A 20,102-nucleotide genomic window follows, 5' to 3' on the forward strand; every position below is an offset into this window, starting at 1 on the left:
CCGTATATTGTTCAGTCAAAATGACGCTAGACTTTCAGATTGTATACTTGCTGGAGTGTTGAACCACAGACTTCTTTTATTATCTGTACGTCAATCTTTAACAGTTCATCAGCTCCTAATAAGCAAAAGTAACAAAGTATGAATCTGCGAATTGAGTGGAATTTTTTTTGAGTCTGATGCCAGGATGGAGGTCTTTTTAAAATCCATGTTCATTATGATCATTGAACAGGATGCACAAATGTTCCATTCGAAACCGAATGGAAAGATAACTGCTTGGTGCTTGATTTCTAACACCACTTTTAGCCTTGTAGTTTTTCATTGTGGCGTAACGGTTAATTTTTATGAAATCATAAACTATAGGATTATTTAAAAAAAAAAAACAAAAAAAAAAAAAACCACCTGAAAGGACAAAGATTATGTTTAGAGTGCCCCATGCAGTGAAACATACCAATAGGAATATTTTGCCATGGGTTGGGGGTTTCGAATCTGTTTATTGTGATGGATTGAATGCATCCTTGTTGTTTAGATGTATTTCTTCCTCTTGGAGCTGTAATTTGTACTAATGTCATATTCCTACAGGGCGGGAAAAACTTCTCCTTACACAGAGGAACTCAAAGACCTTCAGTTCCTGATTGATTAGCAATGGAACGCTGTTTTTTTTTACATGTTGACCAGTAAAATTTGGATTTAACCACATTTATCCAGTGTGCCCCCGAGGTCCAATGGCTCCCCTAGATTTTTGAACCTTTTACAATTTCATGAACTTTATGAAATTTAGTGCAAAATGTTTCTAATATGCAGTACGGCCTTTTGTGTGGTCGAACTGAAGCCTTGTGGACACGTGGTTTCCTGAAAAGTAAAAGGAGGTGCTGCTGGGGTGCTAGAGAATGCGTTGCCTGGGGGCTTCAGAACAATGAGGAATCCTACAGTTTGTGTGGATTTTGCATTAATAGAAAGATGTATTTAGTTAGAATAAAAATGGACTTTCTTAAAGAACTTAGTCGCCATTTCCTGTGCAGGTCAAAAACAAAATAAAATCTGTTGGACGAAAAACACACCTTTCAACACTGTACGTCATTTGCATTTCTCAAGACCCCTTAGCAAAAAGAAGTATGCTTGAACTTAATTTTATTAAGTATGCTTGAGTATAGCAAGTATACTATGGACCATGTACTTGTAGCGTACTAGAAATTGTACTAATTTATCACTTCTTCGGACTAACTTGGAACATTTTAAGTTTATAAAAGTATACTTTATAAGGTCATTTTAAGTTTACAAAAGTACACTGTCAAGTACACTCATCTATATACTACTAGTGTACTAAGTATATACTTATAGTCCACATTTTTAGTTTATTAACGTACACTTTATAAGGTCATTTTAAGTTTACAAAGGTACACTTTCAAGTATACAACAAGTATACTCATTTATATACTACTAGTGTACTAAGTATATACTTCTAGTCCACATTTTAGTTTATTAACGTACACTTTATAAGGTAATTTTAAGTTTACAAAAGTACACTTTCAAGTATACAACAAGTATACTCATTTATATACTACTAGTGTACTAAGTATATACTTATAGTCCACATTTTTAGTTTATTAACGTACACTTTATAAGGTCATTTTAAGTTTACAAAGGTACACTTTCAAGTATACAACAAGTATACTCATTTATATACTACTAGTGTACTAAGTATATACTTATAGTCCACATTTTAGTTTATTAAAGTATACTTTACAAGGTCATTTTAAGTTTACAAAAGTACACTTTCAAGTACACTACCTCAGTTTTAGTACAAAATAAGTATACTTGTAGTACAAGTATAAGCTTTGTGTTAAAGTACAAGTGTAAGTCTAAGTATGAATGTACGTAGACTATTCTTTATACTTTTCAATATAAGCTAAGTATACTTCACTATACTTTTCTTAAGTACAGTACATAAAATATAGTATATAAAAAGTACACTTCAAGTATACTGCCTCAGTTTTAGTATAAGTATACTTGAATAAACTACTTTTTGCTAAGGGGAGTGTTGGTTTTCGTTTCCTTGTGAACTTGTTTCATGTGTTGATTGACGCTATTTAAACACATCGGTGTTGTATGTGCTGGCAGGAATCCTACTTTGGTCCCGCCGCACCAAAAACCACTTCATGACACCTGGGGTTACTGGGAATCCCCCAATGTATGGTTGGTAGTGGTTAGGCTTTACCTAAAGCTGCGGATGTGGTTGTGGTACACCGAGTTCCCCTTGTCTTTTTGATTATTCAAAGAATTTAACAACTATTCAAGTAACACCCAAATTAACCCTTAATGGCAAACATGGACAAAAAGCTCATCGTTTAATATTTGACCATGTACAGGTTGTTCAAAGCACATTAAAATGTCTGGAAAGCATTATTTATAATGCTAGAATTCTGCTCTCAGAAAGATGACAATTAATCACACAGACTTTAAAAGATGATTAAAATGACTATTTATTATTACACGTCAAATCTTGAAACCACAACAGATTAGTATCCATTTCAATGTATAGAATTTGGATTTATTATATTTGATCTTGTTTGAGTTTGTGGCAGAAGTAGCATTAGTGACGGATGAATGTGGATGCAGGAGAAAGAGTTTAATTCTTTGAAGTGTATTAATATTACAGGAAAAAAGCAATCAGTTAACATATATAACTTTAAAAGCAGCAATTTCCTTTGGTGTTGTCTAGTTGAGCGGTTCTCAAGTACCCCTTTCTCTAACTTTTGTCTGACTAACACATTTGGGTCGGAATTCTGTGAAAAAACAACTATAGAGCATAATGATGGAATGGATGAGTGATAACACACGGTAGGGCAGTGGTTCCCAACCTTTTTTGGATCGTGACCCCATTTTTTTCAAGAATTTCTGGCGACTCCAAAGACATTTTTTTTTTCTAGAATTAGTTCTTGATCATGTTTCAGCTCAGATTTACAGCATTTTAGTTTAACTAGATTCACAAAGTGAAAGAATAAAAATGCAGTTGTTTAAGATTGTGTTGTTTTATTTTTTATTTTTTTTTAAAGAATAATTCATTTCAAATTTAAATTTTTTTGTTTTTCAGAAATTTCAGGTGACCCCATTTAAAATACAGGCGACCCCACATGGGATCCCGACCCCAAGGTTGAAAAACTCTGATTTAGTGGCTACTGAATAGATTTTTTTCTGTAGTTTTTAACTTTTTATAATTTCCGGCCATCAAACGCCTGGGGTGGGACCAACACTGACACTGTATTTGTGAATTTTCCACACTCTGTCTTTCAAGTACCCCCTGTAGTGCCATCACGTACATGTACCCCTATTTGAGAAAAAAAGTATCACACTATCCCACCTCAAAGACAAGACAAGAATGAAAGAAAGGAAGAAAAAAGGAGAGGGTAAACAATGGCATATTTTAGTTTTAACATAAAACGAAGTACCATTCCTCCATGCTGTAATCTAACGTAACTTTGTTGATCATGTGAGGCAAAACCTCAGAATTACCACATTACACAGTGACTTCATGCACATGTCATCAGTTATCTGATGTGTTGCAATAAAAAAGAAATATGCAAGAGAAAATGGCCACTTTTGCCTTTTCTACACTGATTTAGTCAAACCTGATGATATGTCACAATGTTTCTATTCCAATGGCGTGCAACATTAACACATCACCCACTTCAGCACGGCAGACCCGGCCCACTTTACGCACATGGATCAGTTTTTGATTGAGAAACACTTTTCCTGTTTCCACTGAATGTGGTCACTTTGAAAAATGTACACTAAAAAACTGCAATACTGAGAACAGAATGTGTAAAGCCAAACATCATAGGTATAGAAAAATACTATAAAAATACACAGGTTTGAGATTCACATTTATTCAATAGATCCTTTATGAATAAAATGATTTAAACCACCTTTAAACAGAGGTGTAAACAGTATTGATACATTCTACTCAAGCAGAAGTACTGTTACTTGATTGAACTTGTACTCAAGTACAAGGAAGTCATACATAAAATACTCAAGTACAAGTAAAAAGTAGCTCAAAGTAAATAGTTCTCAAAGTAATAGTTACTAGTTACTTTCATCCCCTCATTTATTGTAAATAAATCTTGCCACGGTTCCCTTGCATACAGTAAATCTCATGTATAAACTTAAAAAGGAAGAGACCAAATCTTGCACAATTGGAACTTAATTTATTTTCCACAAATGCATCTGTATAAAATAACTCAATAGCTAAATGTATGAACTCTAAAACTAAAAAAATAACCGCTATTCAATGCTGTGTTGTTTGGTCATTTCATTTTTTGTAGTTTCATCATGTTTGTTGATCATTTAAAAAAAAAATAAAAAATAGTTTACTCATTAACGGATGGGTGTAGAAATGTAACGCATTACTTTACTTCTCTTAAAACATACTTAAGTACAAGTAAAAATTACAAAAGTACAATTCCCCATAAAAGCAACTCAATTACAGTGACGTGAGTATTTGTAATCCATTACTTTCACATCTGCCTTTAAAGGTGCAGTCCGCGACTCTCAGATCCCTCCCTCCCCCTTGCCTCCAAACTTTCCAAAGTCCCTCCCTCAGAGGAGCTAACAAGCTAACGTTAGCCAGATAGCAACGTCATAGTAATATAACATGCTCTGTTAAAAGCATATTACTGCAGCGCTTCTCTCTCTCTATGTGCACACCTCTATGTGCACACACCTCTGCAGCACCAACAACACAGTGTCACTTACAGCAGCCACACGGAGGCTGCTGCGCGCACACGAACAACACATGCACTACAGAGTTCTAGTGTAACAATTACAAATCAAACATAATGTAAATCAAGCAGCAGTAATTACCTTTCAAGCAGAAAAGTCACCAATTCCATCTTCTACTCCTCCAGACCATACACTGTATAAAAGATGGCCCTCTAGCTCCGGGAAAGGGGCGGGGCCTGTGAGCAACAGCTGTCAGACAGTCCATCAAACACAATCCTGGCTCTGATTGGTTCTTTTTGCTCGGTCGCAGTGCATTCTGGCAATTTGCCAAAGGCTGTCCTTACATAGTGACAGCTATAGCAAATATGACAAAAAGTCACTTTTATAAGAGTTGCAGACTGCACCTTTAAATTACTTTTGTTGTTGAATTATCAGATCATCTTGAGGTCTGTTGAAAAACTAAGAATTATGACAGAGAAATATTCCTGTTTTCTTGTTTTTGCTGTTTTTAAAAAAGAAAAAAAAGAACAGAAAGAAATAGTCATCTTTTCACATTTTACCTTTCCTCCACAAAGTTCTCCACCTTCTCCTCAGTGGTCTGTAGAGGGCAGTAGAAAACAAAATGGTGAACTGTGTCAAAGTTTTCATGACCTCAGACCTTCAATAATTCTCCCGCGTGTCTGACACATTTATCTGAAGCAGTGAAAAGGTGAAAATGATGTTTCCCATGAAACAGTAAGTTTTATTAATATGTTTACATGAAAATAATCCATGTCCCATCATGCCAGTGCACTGAGCAGACATGTCAAGACATCGACCGTGCATGACCTGAGAAATAATGCACATTTGACAAAGGAGGAAATTCTGGGAAATTCAGTGGCCTCACAAGCGTCACGTCATTTCCCCCTGTGACACATGCGTGGTTTCTGTCTTCAAAAAAGTTTTTAAGGAGCGTGATTATGACGAGTTCACACAATTGGCCGGTGGCGCTCGAGAGGAGAATGAATGGTCATGTAAAGAATATGCCTTTTCAACTGTTTCTGGAGGCCACAACAAGTAAGTATATATTATGATCATTACAAATGAACAATTACACTTAATAGATTTAGAATTTTAAATGAAATGATGAGTTTTCTGCATCTTTTGATGAATTGATAAACAACTAGGCTGTAATTCTGGTTATTTGAGCTATTAAAGCTGCCGTTTTCACACGTGCAGGATATCTAGTAGAGAATGTGCTTCACCCCGTCTTTCTTTGGACTTCGGTTGTGGTTTGACTGAAGTTCCCCTCAGGAAGGGTTGATGTGTGGAAACCAACACTGACCAGTTCCTTTCCTTTACAGCGTTCATTTCTCTCTCGCTGCTCATGGCTGTCGATTCTACAAAAACTGTGGCAGTGAGAAGAAACCAAGCGTGTGGGAACGCTCTGCAGCAGACGTTGAAGATCACAAAGCTGCTACAGAAGGAGTCCATTGATCTAACAAACATATATGTGAGTGAAGGGCAGGGTTGGGGTCAATTAATTACAATTGTAATTTATACAATTTATTTAAAAGTTTTTTTTTAATGTAATACTGTTGTAATCATAATTGTATTGTAATTGTGTTCAGGTAATTGACTTTGTAATTATAATTGGCATTAAAATTCCTTAAAAACGGTCATTTACAATGCAATACATGGCTTACACATACGCAGTTAACTATTATTAAAATATGGTTTTATATCAACTTTTCCCACTACCTGTCACTTCTCCTGAAGATCATTTTACCATTTAAAAAAATATATAAATTTAGGTTTATACTGACAGAAAAAAGGCTCAGACACACACATAAAAGTTATTAATACCAATATTTTCATTGATTAGGAAGCCTAACTCGATGACCAATAGATGAGAAATAAATTAAATATTTTTTTAGTGTATTTTACAGCTGATTTAAGACAAAAACTGACCAGTTGTCTGAAGAGATGGTAACTGAAAGCTAAGACAAGAGGAAGTATAAGTGAGTTATGAGATTATTTATTCAAAGCTCAGTAATTGTGATTAAAAATAATAATTTAATTTAGTAATTGAGAACGTATTTGTAATTGACTTTCAGGGGAAAATAATAATTGTAATTGTAAAAAAAATGCCAGTCACCTTCATTTGAATTGAGTTGTAATTTTGTAATTGAACATGGTAATTGAAAACATAATTGTAATATGTAACTTCTCCACTTGTCACCAGACTGGCTGAACTGATTACGCAACACAAAATAAGCACAATAAGCACAAATATAACATCACATTGCACCATCACCTTTAAACATTCAACTGTTCCCCAATCCTTCCATTTTTCTACCCTGACTCCCTCTTCCCTGTTCCCTTCCCCCTCACCCAGGTAATAACACTGCCCTCTCTTTTTAGATTCTCCCTGTAATACAGTATTTCTGGTGATGGTCACAATTATGCAACAAAATACATGTATTTATTTAAATGCAACAACAAAACATGCATTGTTGTCGTGAAAAGATTGAGATGAAGGTGTAAAGTTGCACAAAGTGGATTTGTGTGGATAGTTTTTAGCCATTTTTGTCTCTAATTAGGCTTTTTTTTTTTGTTTTGCAGAAAGCTTCCCAAGGTGAAATATCTGAGCTCTTCTGCACAGGGGTGGTCAACGACATCCCAGATCCCAACATTATAGGGCTGGAGACCTCAGAAAGGTTACAGGACGCCTACATGAAGCTCCAAGCCTTCTTCCCACATTTTGCACGCGTCTACGAGCAGCAAACGGACCTCCAGCCACCTTCCAGCCCACTGCTGTCCGCCCTCACCAGGGTCAGCATACGCAGCAGAGACTTGGCTTTCCCCATGAGGAGCTTTTATCAGAACCTCTTCCCAAACCTGCCACCGCTGGAACCAGAGGTTGGATCCACAGAACTACCTCCACCTCAAAACGTCTTCCAGCAGAAGGTCTACGGCTGCGTGGTGCTGAAGACCTACAAGGAGTTTCTGTCAAATGTGAGCAGAGAGCTGAGGACTATGAAGGGCAAAGTGTGCAGGAGGAGGAGGAGGATGATGCAGATAAATGCGATGGTCAGTCTCTAGAAGCACTTTACTGACAGACAGCAGGATGATGATCAAGGTGTCAGGTACACCAGAGGAAAGACATATATTTATGATATTTAATATTTATTTATAATATGTTCACAGTCAGTCATATGTTTTCATGTAAAAGTCTGTTATGTGAGAGCCTGTGTGTGTTGCCGGGGTAAATATATTTTCTATTGTACACAGTTATTAAAAACTTTTCTGCTCTACTTTATTGAATTATTGCTTTTATTCATTTGATCTGTGACTCTATAGAACAGGGGCCACCAACATTTATCAAACTGTGAGCTACTTCATAGGTACTGAATAGTCTGAAGGGCTATGGTTAAGGGACTTTAAGGGACTTCTTATATACGAGAATTGAGGGTAAGATAATAAGGAAGGCGAGCAGTAATTTCAAAACTTAACACTTTATTTCTCCTAATTTATGCAATTGTTTCATTTCCATTACATTTCATCAAAAACGTCCATCTTCCATTTTAACAGCTACTAACAAACAACTTTTAACTAATCGTATAACATGTAACATTTGCAAAATGGAACAATTTTTTAAGTTATATTTTACAAAAACCCACCTTGCGTTTTTAAAAATACATTTCACGTACAAAACTGCCAAACTTAAAAACATTGGTCACAATGTTTCAGTGAAAAATAAACATATACTGTAACTATGGTAATTTAATACTAAAACTCTACTCAATAATAACTACATCACATCTGTATTTATCTTTGTGAGTTTAAATCCTGGAAAGTAAATCATATTTTAGATGGAGCTCATCGGTGACTGGAGCTCCTGAGGGCACCTCACATGGTCCGTGCGGGCTACATAGTGCCCATGGGCAACATGTTGGTGACCCCTGCTCTAGAAAAAATAGTTTACACTTTATATGCCAAACAAGGGTTCCTTAAAACAAAAGTTTCTCAAATGCTGTCCACAGAGGTTAAATAAAAAATCAGGAAGCTGCTGAGACGCTGACAGTGTGATATCAGCTCACAGTGACGCATGTCTTTGGCACAAGGCTGCATCTGATAGGAAAGATTTCATGAAACTGACGGGCCCGTCTCGTCAGTCACAAGGTTGTTGTGTGTTTAGGAGTCAGAAGACTGTACTGGCTCGTAAAGCACCGTTTGCACACTTGTTTTCTTCCCATAGACAGAGATGGAGCTGCATTTAGGGTGGACTATAGGGAAAACCCCTGGAAAAATCCAGTTTTTAGTTCTGCATTCAAATTTGTCATCAGTAGAGCCCTAAATCACACGAAAAATTGATACTTTTTTTTTCTCCTCTGAACAAAACAAGAAGAATTGATGAAAGTGAAAGTTGCAGAGGATGCATTTTGTGCGATAAATCCAGTTCTCCAACACAGAGGGAACCTCAGGTCAAGTTCTTATATTTTCACTACCTCGTTCATCCACTTCACTATGCAGTGTAACCTGATAAATATGTTCATTTCTCCCTTCCATATTTGTTTGCTGAATATCTGCTGCATACATATTTTCTTTGTTGTTTATTAAATAATACTAGTACAGTGCCTGTCAGAAGTATGTATTTATATAGTGGGAGCTTAAGTAGAGTTGTCAATTAAGGGCAAACGCGTATGTGTTTGAAGGTTGGATATACAAAGAGGTGTATATACTCTGTACTCTCGAGTGTTATAAAACGTAAAGTAAAATAGCATAATATGCGATTTCCCTGGTTTAATCCTATGCGACATGCGCATGATAAATTGATAATTAAAGTACACCAATGTTTGCTGGACTTAAAGGTGCAGTCTGCACCTCTTATAAGAGCGGCTTTTTGTCATATTTGCTAAAGCTGTCACTGTGTAAAGACAGCTTTACATGAAACTAGTTTGTGTGAAAAAAAAAAAAAAAAAACAGTCCCCCCTGCTGCTCCTGCTGTCTTTGGCAGATTGCCAGAATGCACCATGACCGAGCAAAAAGAACCACAGTGTCACTTTCAGCAGCCTCCGTGTGGCTGCTGTAAGTGACACTGCGTTGTTCTGTTGCTGAGGTGTGTGCACATAGATAGACAGAAGCGCTGCAGTAATATGCTTTTTACAGTGCACTTTTTACAGTGCGGAAGTACCACGACACGATCAAAATTGGGAGCCGTAATCTCAAAATAAAATGAAAATAAATGTTTTGCAACCCCAAATAAATCCATAATTATGGATGCACATTATGTGCAAGCTGGTAAAAAGGTTTCAGCTCAATCAGACACCGCGTCGGGGAAATATGTGCTCCGTACGCACACACGCACGCACTCAGACGTTCCTTGCTTTTATAGAGAGATTTGCATTGTATTGGTTATTTGTTTTCATAATGGGAAAGCTAAGTAATGCACATTACATTTTCAAATACTGTATTGATACTTAAAAGCAAGATTGTAGATTATATTTATTGCTCAATCATTGCTTGAAAGCTGGTCACTGGTGCTGCTGCGTCAGGTGTTTTTTTTTTTCCCTCCTCAGTTGCAGAGAAGTGTGTTGTTGCCATGTGGAGCAAGCTAGCTAGATGAGTTAGCTTAGCTCATCGTAGCGAAACACAATTTGAATGACACAACAAGAGTGCAGTGTTAATTATGACAGCAATTTTGATTTAGTTTTAGATAAAGTCATTTGACTAAAATGCAACTATGGTTTAGTCAAAATTTCACTATTAGAACTATTTCAGTTTTTGCTAACTAAATTACATTAAGATTTTAGACTAAGACTAAATGTGTTACTGATGACTAAATTAAAGCATATTGGTAATTGGCCTTTGGGAAGCAGCCTGAGGCCGATTGTTCCTTCAAAATAAGAGCCACTGTCAGCTGTTAAACATGTGGAGGGTGAGTTTCGTTACTGTGAACTTCGACAGAAAATTATCGCACATGCATAGTTGAATTGTCAATTTTGTCTGTTCGTGAATGTGAAAGTATTACGTCATAAATCATAAGATGAGAAAAAAAAAAAAAAACAAAAAAAAACTTTAAGTTGGAATACATGTTTTGACCATGGGAGGGCAGTATAAGACAGACTAGGTGATGTGGTCCATATGATGTAATCTGAATAAAGTCTACTCCTGACACTTTTAATATTGGCTGTTATATATTATTATAGTTCATTATAGATATCCAACCCTGGTTATATTTTCAGTTGTCTTTGTTGAATTAATATAACACGTTCTATCCCAGTGCAATACTTTTACATAAGAGGTATTCAGTCATTTCAGACAATTTGTAACTGTGCAATACACTTATTCTCGTTGTTGTCACTGTTTATTTATTGATTATTTATCATCTTTGTGGCTCCTTTTTATTTGTCTCTATATCTTCTGCCACAAGATTGTCTTTATACCTTATGTATGACAATAAAAGCATTCTATTCTATTCTATGCTATTCTATATAGACTCACTGAGGAATGTTGTTGCTGTGCAGCTGTGCAGGTAGATTTTGTAAAATAATTACAGTATAATAATAACTTTTGAAAGATAGCCTTCTAATAGATGATCTACAGTTTTATAAATAAAGCAAATAAAAAAATCACAATTATATATACTGTATATATATACTGTATATATATATATATATATATATTAAAAAAAATCCTAATTTACAGTACTTTTTTGATTATTGTAAGAAGATGAGGAAAACCAATTATATCTGTTCATTTCAGCATGGATCGCCACAAAACATTAGATTAAATGCTGGGTTGGCCTGGATTATGGCTAAATTCAACATGTTTGTGTCAGGTTCTGTTTAGTTTTCGTTCACTTTAGCCCTCGTGGTCGTCTTTTTGTTTTTCTACAAGTCTTTGTTGGTTCTATTTAGTTTCCATTCTAGTTCTTGTTTCATGTGTAAACTCTTGTATGGAAAGCCGATTGAGCATATATTAGATATCTTTGATATCAAAACTCAGTTACCTATACTAGTGAGGTCTTTGACTGCACTGGTTTACTAGTAGAACACTAAAACATGTACCTGTACTAGTATACTAGTAGAGAGGAAACATCCCTCCATGTTGACTAGTAAGGTGCTAAATATCCACTAGTTAACTAGTAACATGTATTTTGTGTTTACTAGTTAACTAGTAAACAACTAGTGTACAACTAGTATGACTCGTGAAAACAATGCAAGTGCAACTAGTGGACATATGTTATCTTACTAGTTAACTAGTGAACATTTAGAGCCTCATTTGTTCACTAGTATGACTCATAAAGCCATTTCTAGTATAACTAGTGAACCTTTTTGCTTTTACTAGTTAACTATCCATCCATCCATTTTCATACCCGCTTATTCCCGTTTAACAGGGTCACGGGGGTCTGCTGGTGCCAATATCCGGCTCTCATAGGGCGCTTGGCGGGGGTACACCCTGGACAGGGTGCCAGTCCATCACAGGGCAACACAGACACAGACAACCATTCACTCTCATTCACTCCTATGGCCAATCAACCTTAAAGTCATGTTTTTGGATTGTGGGAGGAAGCCAGAGTACCCGGAGGAAACCCACGCAGCACGGGGAGAACATGCAAACTCCACACAGAAAGGACCCAAGTCCACCCCAGGGCTTGAACCCAGGACCTTCCGTGGGGCGGACGTGCTAACCACTAATCCACCGTGCGCCCTACTAGTTAACTAGTAAGGTTAAAAATAGTCAAACTAGTTAAACTAGTGGACATCTTGGCTGTAAATAGTTAACTAGTAAACATTTTGAGGCTCACTAGTTAACTAGTAAACACAAAATACATGTTACTAGTTAACTAGTGGATATTTAGCATTTTACTAGTTAACATGTAGGGATGTTTCCTCTCTACTAGTTTACTAGTACATGTCTCAGTGTTATACTAGTAAACTAGTGCAGTCAAAGACCTCACTAGTATAAGCTTTGACATCAAAGATATCTAATTTATGCTCAAACAGCTTTCCAGGTATTCCTGTTTGTGTCTCCTCCTCCCAGTGATGTCATGTGTTTGGGCTGTTTTACATCCAGGTGTGGGCTGTTACCAATCAAGCTCGGACACAGAATGGCTGCTGGTTCATTGTCATTCTGTTTGTGTGCTGCTGTGTTTTGTCTCCTGCTCTCCTCAGGTTTTTGTTTGTTTCTGTCATTAAACCTGGGCTGTTTCTATGAACCGTATGCCAGCCTCATTCTCTCTCTGTGCTTGGGTCCTACACCACACCAGCTCCAAAACGTGACAGTTTAAAGGATTAAATGTGTGTTTGTTTCAGAATGAACTATCAACTCATCTCAGGAGTGGGTGAAAAATAAGGATGTATGGAACTAATATTTAAACAGTGACAGAAGACAAGAAAGGAAATATTCTTCATACTTGACACAGAAGATTCTGGGCTGATGAAAAGTTAAACTCCCTTCCTCCGTCCTGGGTAAGTTTGGATCTTAACTTTGCATTTGAGATGATCACAATTTCCTCAGCATTAAATATGGAGATAAAGGAATTATAGGATAGCTAAAAGTAATTTCTTTAGGAAGTGTTTTTCACACTTTTTACTACAATGTGTTTCTACCTCCAAATGGCTGTATAAAAAGGCAATTGTAAATGATTAAAAACAACTTTAATACAGGTAATTAGTTATATTTTCTATTACTTTCCAGTTTGTTTGACTAAAAATCAGAAAGAGAACTCAAGTCTGTCACACTGGAGTCAGTTATTGTGCAAAATGCATGCATCAATTGTCATATTTGTGAAGAAAGACAAAGACTCTAAAATTAAACATTTATTTCCCTGAAAATTTGACAGGTTTTAATAGTAGAACCATTTTGAGAATGACACAAACGTTCATGTCATTTTCCGGTGACTTGCAAAAAACATAGTATATTTGTCATTATTGCATACAACTTCTTCAATACATCCAGAGTGTTTACATTTGCATAGCGAGTCATTGATAAGGTAAATTAGGTGCCATTTCAGTGCAATCAGAAAGCTTAATTATTGCTCATCATTCCAATGATGTAGTGTTAAAAAAAAAAAACAAAACTCACTTGCATAGAGTCGTGGCCATGTTCAAGAAACGAATGTTCATTTTTGCTTCGATGTCAAAGCCTTTGAGCAACTGCAAAAGAGTTTAATAATCGATCATGAATCTGTTACTTAATAAAACGGCAGCTAAAATGCTTCTTCTGAGCATTCCTGCACCAACCTTAAAAAAATGCTCGAACGTGATGCCTTCGTAGAACTCATCAGGTTCCTGAGCAGTTACAAACAAGCAGGTATTGTAAACTACGAGTAGTACAGTAGTATGAAGAAAGTGTCTTTGTACGGTTGCCGTACGGACAACCCCCGGTGCTACTGGTACGTTTACTGAAGTACAATTACGTAGCGTCTTAGGGTTAGTTTATAATCCTATATCGCAACAATTTTTAGGGTTAGGTTTAGTCTTAGTCATGTGACCTAAACTGGCCAATGACTGAGCTATTACATGACCTAAACTGGCCAATGAGGGGGCACTGCATACTGATAGAATGTCGGTATATTGATACGGCAACCGTACTAATAGCCACTGCCTGGTATATACACCAAGCTGAATGGTGATGACTGACTTACCATGTGACCCATTGAAATACTGGCCACTTCCAGCATGGCTGCATCAGCGATGCACTTTGCCGTTTCCTTTTCCAGCGCTCCACTGCGGGACAGCAGCTCCTCCACCACCTGCACAAGTAGCGTTGCGTAAATAAACCAGTGCAGCAGCTGCAGTGATTGATTGCCATGCGTAACATTCATTGATCAGAAGTTGTATCTTCTTCCCGTACCCCTTCAGACATTTAGCCTGAAGCCATGTACCCCATACATTGCACACTTAAAAGAAATATACAATGTAGCCCTACAGTGGCATGTTTTTATTCTTTGTCTCAAACTTCATGAAAGAATCAACAAAACAAAAACATTGAATACATGCGTTATAATCACTATGAAAAACAAACATGAAATAGGTTTAAAACAAATTGTACATATGTATCCTTCAGCTAAGTGGCAGGATGTAGCATTGACCCTCCTTTTTCTTCACTTACCCCCTATGACAACTTGCGTGTCCCGGCAGTACCCGTACCCCACTTTAAGAACCTAGGTTTTATCCTATATGTGATTATTATTTTTTTTTTTAGAAATGCATATAAAATATATAATAGAAAATGCTGAAATTGTAATGAGGCATTATAAACCTGTTTTAAAAGGTTTTTTAATAATATATTGCTATTAAGTATAAGAATAACAATTTTACCTGGGACAGCAATAATATATATGTATTTAATAGTATAAACAATAAATAAGCAATAAACATAATAAAAGGTATATATCGTGATGGAGTATATTATGAATTTAAATACTGCCACGTTACATTTTGTGTTATTTAAAATTCAGCTGATGAAATTTGTATAGTAGTGTCTCTTAAATTGTTAAATGATGTTATGTACATGCATATGTATGTATATAGGTTTGATGTGCATGTATAAAACATAGTATTGTAAAATAGTGGCATTAGTTTCCTAATTATTTTTTGTGATATTTAGAGAGCCGTGTTTTGCTTGTTGTGATGGGCTAAGTGTGTATAACTTGCTTCAACCTACACCATTTCAAATGATAAGTTGGACAATTGAGTGTTCTGTTTTTTTTTTTTTTTTTTCATTTTCTTAAAAAACTTCCCAAATAAATAAATTTTAAAAAAAAACATTCTTACATGTCTGTATTCTTCCAGAGTTATGGTCCCATCGTTGTCTGTGTCATGCATATTAAATAAAACTGAGGAGAAAAAGCACACAGTGATCACATTATACCCACCACATGTTTGACCATAGATCTAAAACATGTGATCGCGTGTTCCTGCTTTAAGACACACATCTCAGCTTCTCCCTCCTGACGTGTTCTCGCTGCTCCTCAGTCATGTGCAGAGATGGAGGCCTGAAATGTGACATGACCACCAGGAAGTCCTTGAAACTGATCTCCTGGACAGTCCCCTGCACCGTCCTCTCACCGTTCTGATGGAAGTTTCTGAGACAAAAAAATCATATAAAACAGCAGGTTCTATATCGTTGTTAAAAATGTGTACACATGAAAAAACTAATCTAAATGTAAATGTTTAAAATTTTGATGTACATTCAATATTTACATTTAACATTCAACATTTACATTTAACATTCAACATTTACATTTAGATTTGCATTTAAAACTTGGATTTACATTTAACATTCAGATATTTACATTCAACATTCAACATTGACATTTAAATTTACATTTAACATTTACATTTAAATTTAACATTTAGATCTAACTTTTACATGTAGAGTTGATACGGGACATGCTGTTTTACATTAATTTGTCTCAAATGAAAGAAAAATAATCTAAATGTAAGGACAATGAACTAAATGTTCAAAATATGTCAGCTATGAAACTGTTTATACATTCGGTACCCCATACTGATCGGGACTTGTGAACAAAAAGAAGCAACTATCTTGATATATCTTACTTCCTTACCTTGTGTCAAAAAAAGCCTCGATGATTTGTGCGCGGATGGGATTACACGCAAGATCTGGGATTTCATTGAAGTGCTCTCTCCTGTGCAATACATTAAAGGGTTTTAGGTAGTGACATTTAGATGTAATTACAGTGTAGCAACAACACCATTAACGCTAACATTGGACCTGTTGAACTGGTTTCCTGCTCTAAAGAAAGCAAGGCCATATTTTTGATGGTGGGCCAATCAAACGCTTGAAAACCAACAGTCTAATGCTCACCGTAGAGTTTCCTCGTTGTGGCTCAGCTGTTTAAATCTTTTGCGTAGAACTCCAATCTGCTCAAGCGAAACTGAAAGTAGTAGTAAAGATACATAAGAGGTAATTAAGTATTTGCAGCGTTACCTAAATGTTTTTTAAAGGTTCCACTTTGCATGATCACAGCATTTGTAGAACATGTCTTGCCTTTGGTTTGCCTACATTTCAGTTCCTTTGTTCCTGATTTTCTATCAGTAAAACCTTATAGTCTCCTCTGAACAACCTTTCCCACTAAGGGAAACTTACACTTACACTTTAAATTATTTACGTCAGCTTCAACAAACAAGCTGGCATGTGTTAGAGTTATCAATGAGTTTCATTTGATATTTGTGAATAGCTTTCTCACAATTATTGTCTGTTAATTTTTCCCACGGTCGTATATCTTTATATTTGACCTTTGTTAGCTTTAAGGAAACATAAGTAGAAGCCTTTAGGGTCTACATTAGGGCTGTTAACTACCTTAAACAACAGCAGTCTGAGAACGCTAACCTCCACCAAGCACCAAATATCCTCTATCAGGTATTATCTAGATCAATGATCCTGATCACGGTACCAGGATCATTCACACTTTAAAGGCTTGGAACAAATGTCTAATAATGATACAGTAGACAGACATAGTACAGAAATTTGCAATGAAATTCACAAACCAGTCCTGATGAAACTCGGTGGGATAATTTGTATCGGAAATATTCGATGCAGGTTGATATAATCTGATACTTATCGTTTGATGATATTGGACTAATATCCAATATTTACATCTGATAGGAACACGTCTATTGGATTTACATGAAGACTCTTTTCATATACACTACTTTTATAAAGACAAGGTGATTAAAGTACTGGGGATACGTTTTTAAAGAAAAGTTTGACTTCAGTTCACCTTAACAGGTGAACGCTGACTTTAGATACATACATATAAAGATTTAATTAAGTTAGATAAAGAATACTCTAAATATTGATGTAGGGTATGCATGGTTTTGATTAGAGTTTGTTGTGGTGTTTTTTGCACATTATTAGTTCAATGCTTCTACAGTACTTCACACCTCATTCGTCATCTAAATGTTTCATTTTAACGACGGTTGATTTATGTCTTTACTTTGAACATGTAAATATTGTAATAGAATAATAGTTACCAAAAAAAAATGAAAAAAAAATGAATTACAACAGCAGAAATAGACCGTTGATTTGATCCACAAACTCTTAAACCTCTCAATTTACATGTGCAAAAACATCCCAATTTTGAGCAGCATTTATTGCTAAATAATCACAAGCAAGTCTCATTGATTGATGGCAGTGGTGATCCGTACGGTTGCCGTCTCAATATACCGACGTTCTATCCGTACGCAGCGCCCCTCATTGGCCATTTTAGGTCAGGTAATAGGTCAATCATTGGCCAGTAACTAAGACTAAACCTAACCGTAAATCTAACCCTAAAAATTGTTGCAATACAGGGTTATAACCTAACCGTAAACCTCAACCTAACCCTAACCCTAAGACGCTACGCATGTGTACTTCAGTAAACGTACCAATACCACCGGGGGGTTGTCCGTACGGCAACCGTACGAATAGGCCACATATTTATTAGGAGTGTAAATATTAATCAATATTTTAGTCAAATCAATCTAAAGTATAAGCATCGCTATCCATCACCATTTTGCCTTCCGCTTATATTTTTTTAGCTAAAACACCGAACATTAGTTGGTGAGAAAAAAACGTTTTCTTGAGAATGTTTTTCATGTAAATGCCTTAAAGGTGTGAGATTTGCAAGCAATTTCTGCCACCACCAGGTGGCATATCACTGAGTAAAAGCGACACTTCGGCCATACCCGGTCCTGACCACTGAATGTACAGGTGACAATATTCTCTGCTACATCCCGCAAATGTTTTCGGCGGGCCCATGCAGGCCGGTGTATATTGTCAGCTTTACATGTGTGATGCGTCCATGAGTGAAGATGTTTAAGCAGTTGTTTGTTAGTTGTAAACCTCACGGGTAGTGCACCGTTTATCTGTTTGATGGATATTTGTTACCAGAGATGGAACTGCTCTGCTGTAAATAGGTCTATACTCACCAAACCGGTGGAAAATAGGTACTACAGGTTGGCCGGGCCAGCAATATTTATTAATGTATATATAACTGTATTATCTAATAAAAATCACTCACATTTTTATTTTAGGTATCTAAGACATATTTAAAGGTAGGGTAGGCGATTTTCGAAAGCCAGCGTGATTTTGAATGTAGCCTCCCCGATGGCTCTGAATTGACCCCCCTCGCCCCTCCCCCTCTGTGCTCCGTCTCACTCACATGCATGTGCACAGCTGCTGCAGAAGAGGAGCCCAGCTCATCACTTGAATTGTGTAGAAACTTCATTGTCTCATGTCTTATTCAGCAGTAAGTAAACAATAAACTTTACCATTATATATGTTAAAAAAAATGTGACCAAAAACTCTGTTTTAACTCTGTCAGCGGTGACGCGCTTTCATTGTCAGCTCGCGCATGTGAGGAGTCGAGAACGGGTTCTTTTTTTTCCATTGGTCAAAGTTATTACAGATTTACAGCTGCTACAGTTGACAGATTTTCTTAGTTCCTTTTTCAGGGCACATAAGATCTTAATTTCTGTCAGGACATAAAGAAAATTTCAACCAAAAACTTAAAAAGTGTATCTGGAGAAAATCGCCGACACTAGCTTTAAAAGTTGAAAATTGTACATACTGCACCTTTAAACAGCCAGGCAATACAATTCTCAAAATGTATCAATATTGCATTTTTAGTCTTTAATCAGATTATTGTCTGAGATCAACTGCAGGCCGCTAAATCGAATCAAATCAAAAAAGTATCGTGGCAGACTTTTTGACTGAATTGTTGTTCTGATGATCGTTATCGCAACAGAATTTAAAAGGGTGATATACAGCCCTAATATTTATCTCCTATCTTTATGCACACAGACATGTCTGATCACGTTAATGTGGTGTGTTTGCTCAACACTTTGAAAAGTTAACCCTTAAAACTTTGAGGGGACCTGATTACAGTACAGGATGAAGAGACGGTTCAATGAGACTTCCTGTTGCAGTGCACGGAAACATCCGCAGCGACAGACACACCGACACACCGACACAGACACAGACAATAACACTCACAGCCAGTTCTGTCTGTCAGATCGCTGTGTTCTGGGTGATCGGCTGCAGACATCAGTGCCCCCATCTCTGTCTACAGGATCTGATCCGATCTGATCGGTGATCTCAGTGATCCAATAGGATCTCCTCTGTGTGTGCGTGTGCGCGCGTGTGTGTGTGTGTATGTGTGTGTGTGTGTGTCATCCTCCGCAAACAGAGAAAAAGCGCGTGCCACTTCCGCAACTGCAGTAAACCGTCCTGATGACGACAGAAACCTGACACAACCCAACCCTATGTGTATGTGTGTCAATTATTCATAGTCACCCGAACTCAGCTTTTTTAAAAGCGACACGACTTTGTCTTCACGTTCCACAAATGTATTTAAATGAATCAGGCTGGGATGATGCCAAACGTCAAAA

General features: G+C 36.6%; 2 protein-coding genes across 2 annotated transcripts; one reads left to right on the forward strand and one right to left on the reverse strand.

The window, feature by feature from the left end:
• Nucleotides 1-5,704: 5,704 nt before the first annotated feature.
• Nucleotides 5,705-8,012, forward strand: m17 (IL-6 subfamily cytokine M17). Its single transcript, XM_028463251.1, has 3 exons — nt 5,705-5,772; nt 6,060-6,208; nt 7,321-8,012. Exons 1-3 carry the CDS (start codon nt 5,718-5,720, stop codon nt 7,798-7,800), a joined length of 684 nt encoding a protein of 227 aa, XP_028319052.1. The 5' UTR covers nt 5,705-5,717; the 3' UTR covers nt 7,801-8,012.
• Nucleotides 8,013-13,653: 5,641 nt separating this feature from the next.
• tescb (tescalcin b) lies at nt 13,654-19,931 on the reverse strand. Its single transcript, XM_028463012.1, has 8 exons — nt 19,708-19,931; nt 16,537-16,606; nt 16,277-16,357; nt 15,642-15,793; nt 15,483-15,544; nt 14,351-14,458; nt 13,947-13,994; nt 13,654-13,859 (listed from the first exon to the last, which is right to left on the reverse strand). The coding sequence occupies exons 1-8, from the start codon at nt 19,769-19,771 to the stop codon at nt 13,785-13,787; spliced, it is 660 nt and encodes a 219-aa protein (XP_028318813.1). The 5' UTR covers nt 19,772-19,931; the 3' UTR covers nt 13,654-13,784.
• Between the last annotated feature and the right edge of the window lie 171 nt (nt 19,932-20,102).

The sequence above is a fragment of the Gouania willdenowi genome, chromosome 12 (genome assembly GCF_900634775.1).
Source record: "Gouania willdenowi chromosome 12, fGouWil2.1, whole genome shotgun sequence".
Classification (NCBI taxonomy): domain Eukaryota; kingdom Metazoa; phylum Chordata; class Actinopteri; order Blenniiformes; family Gobiesocidae; genus Gouania; species Gouania willdenowi.

Bases quoted from the DNA above. Each gene is read 5' to 3' on its own strand.
- m17 (XM_028463251.1), top strand. From the start codon at position 5,718: ATGAATGGTCATGTAAAGAATATGCCTTTTCAACTGTTTCTGGAGGCC. The intron at 5,773-6,059 runs GTAAGTATATAT...TTTCCTTTACAG, and splicing joins GTTTCTGGAGGCCACAACAA to CGTTCATTTCTCTCTCGCTG. The intron at 6,209-7,320 runs GTGAGTGAAGGG...TTTGTTTTGCAG, and splicing joins TTGATCTAACAAACATATAT to AAAGCTTCCCAAGGTGAAAT.
- tescb (XM_028463012.1), bottom strand. From the start codon at position 19,771: ATGGGGGCACTGATGTCTGCAGCCGATCACCCAGAACACAGCGATCTG. The intron at 15,545-15,641 runs GTGTGTCTTAAA...TTTTCTCCTCAG, and splicing joins CAGGAGGGAGAAGCTGAGAT to TTTTATTTAATATGCATGAC. The intron at 13,995-14,350 runs GTAAGTCAGTCA...GTAACTGCTCAG, and splicing joins GTATTTCAATGGGTCACATG to GAACCTGATGAGTTCTACGA.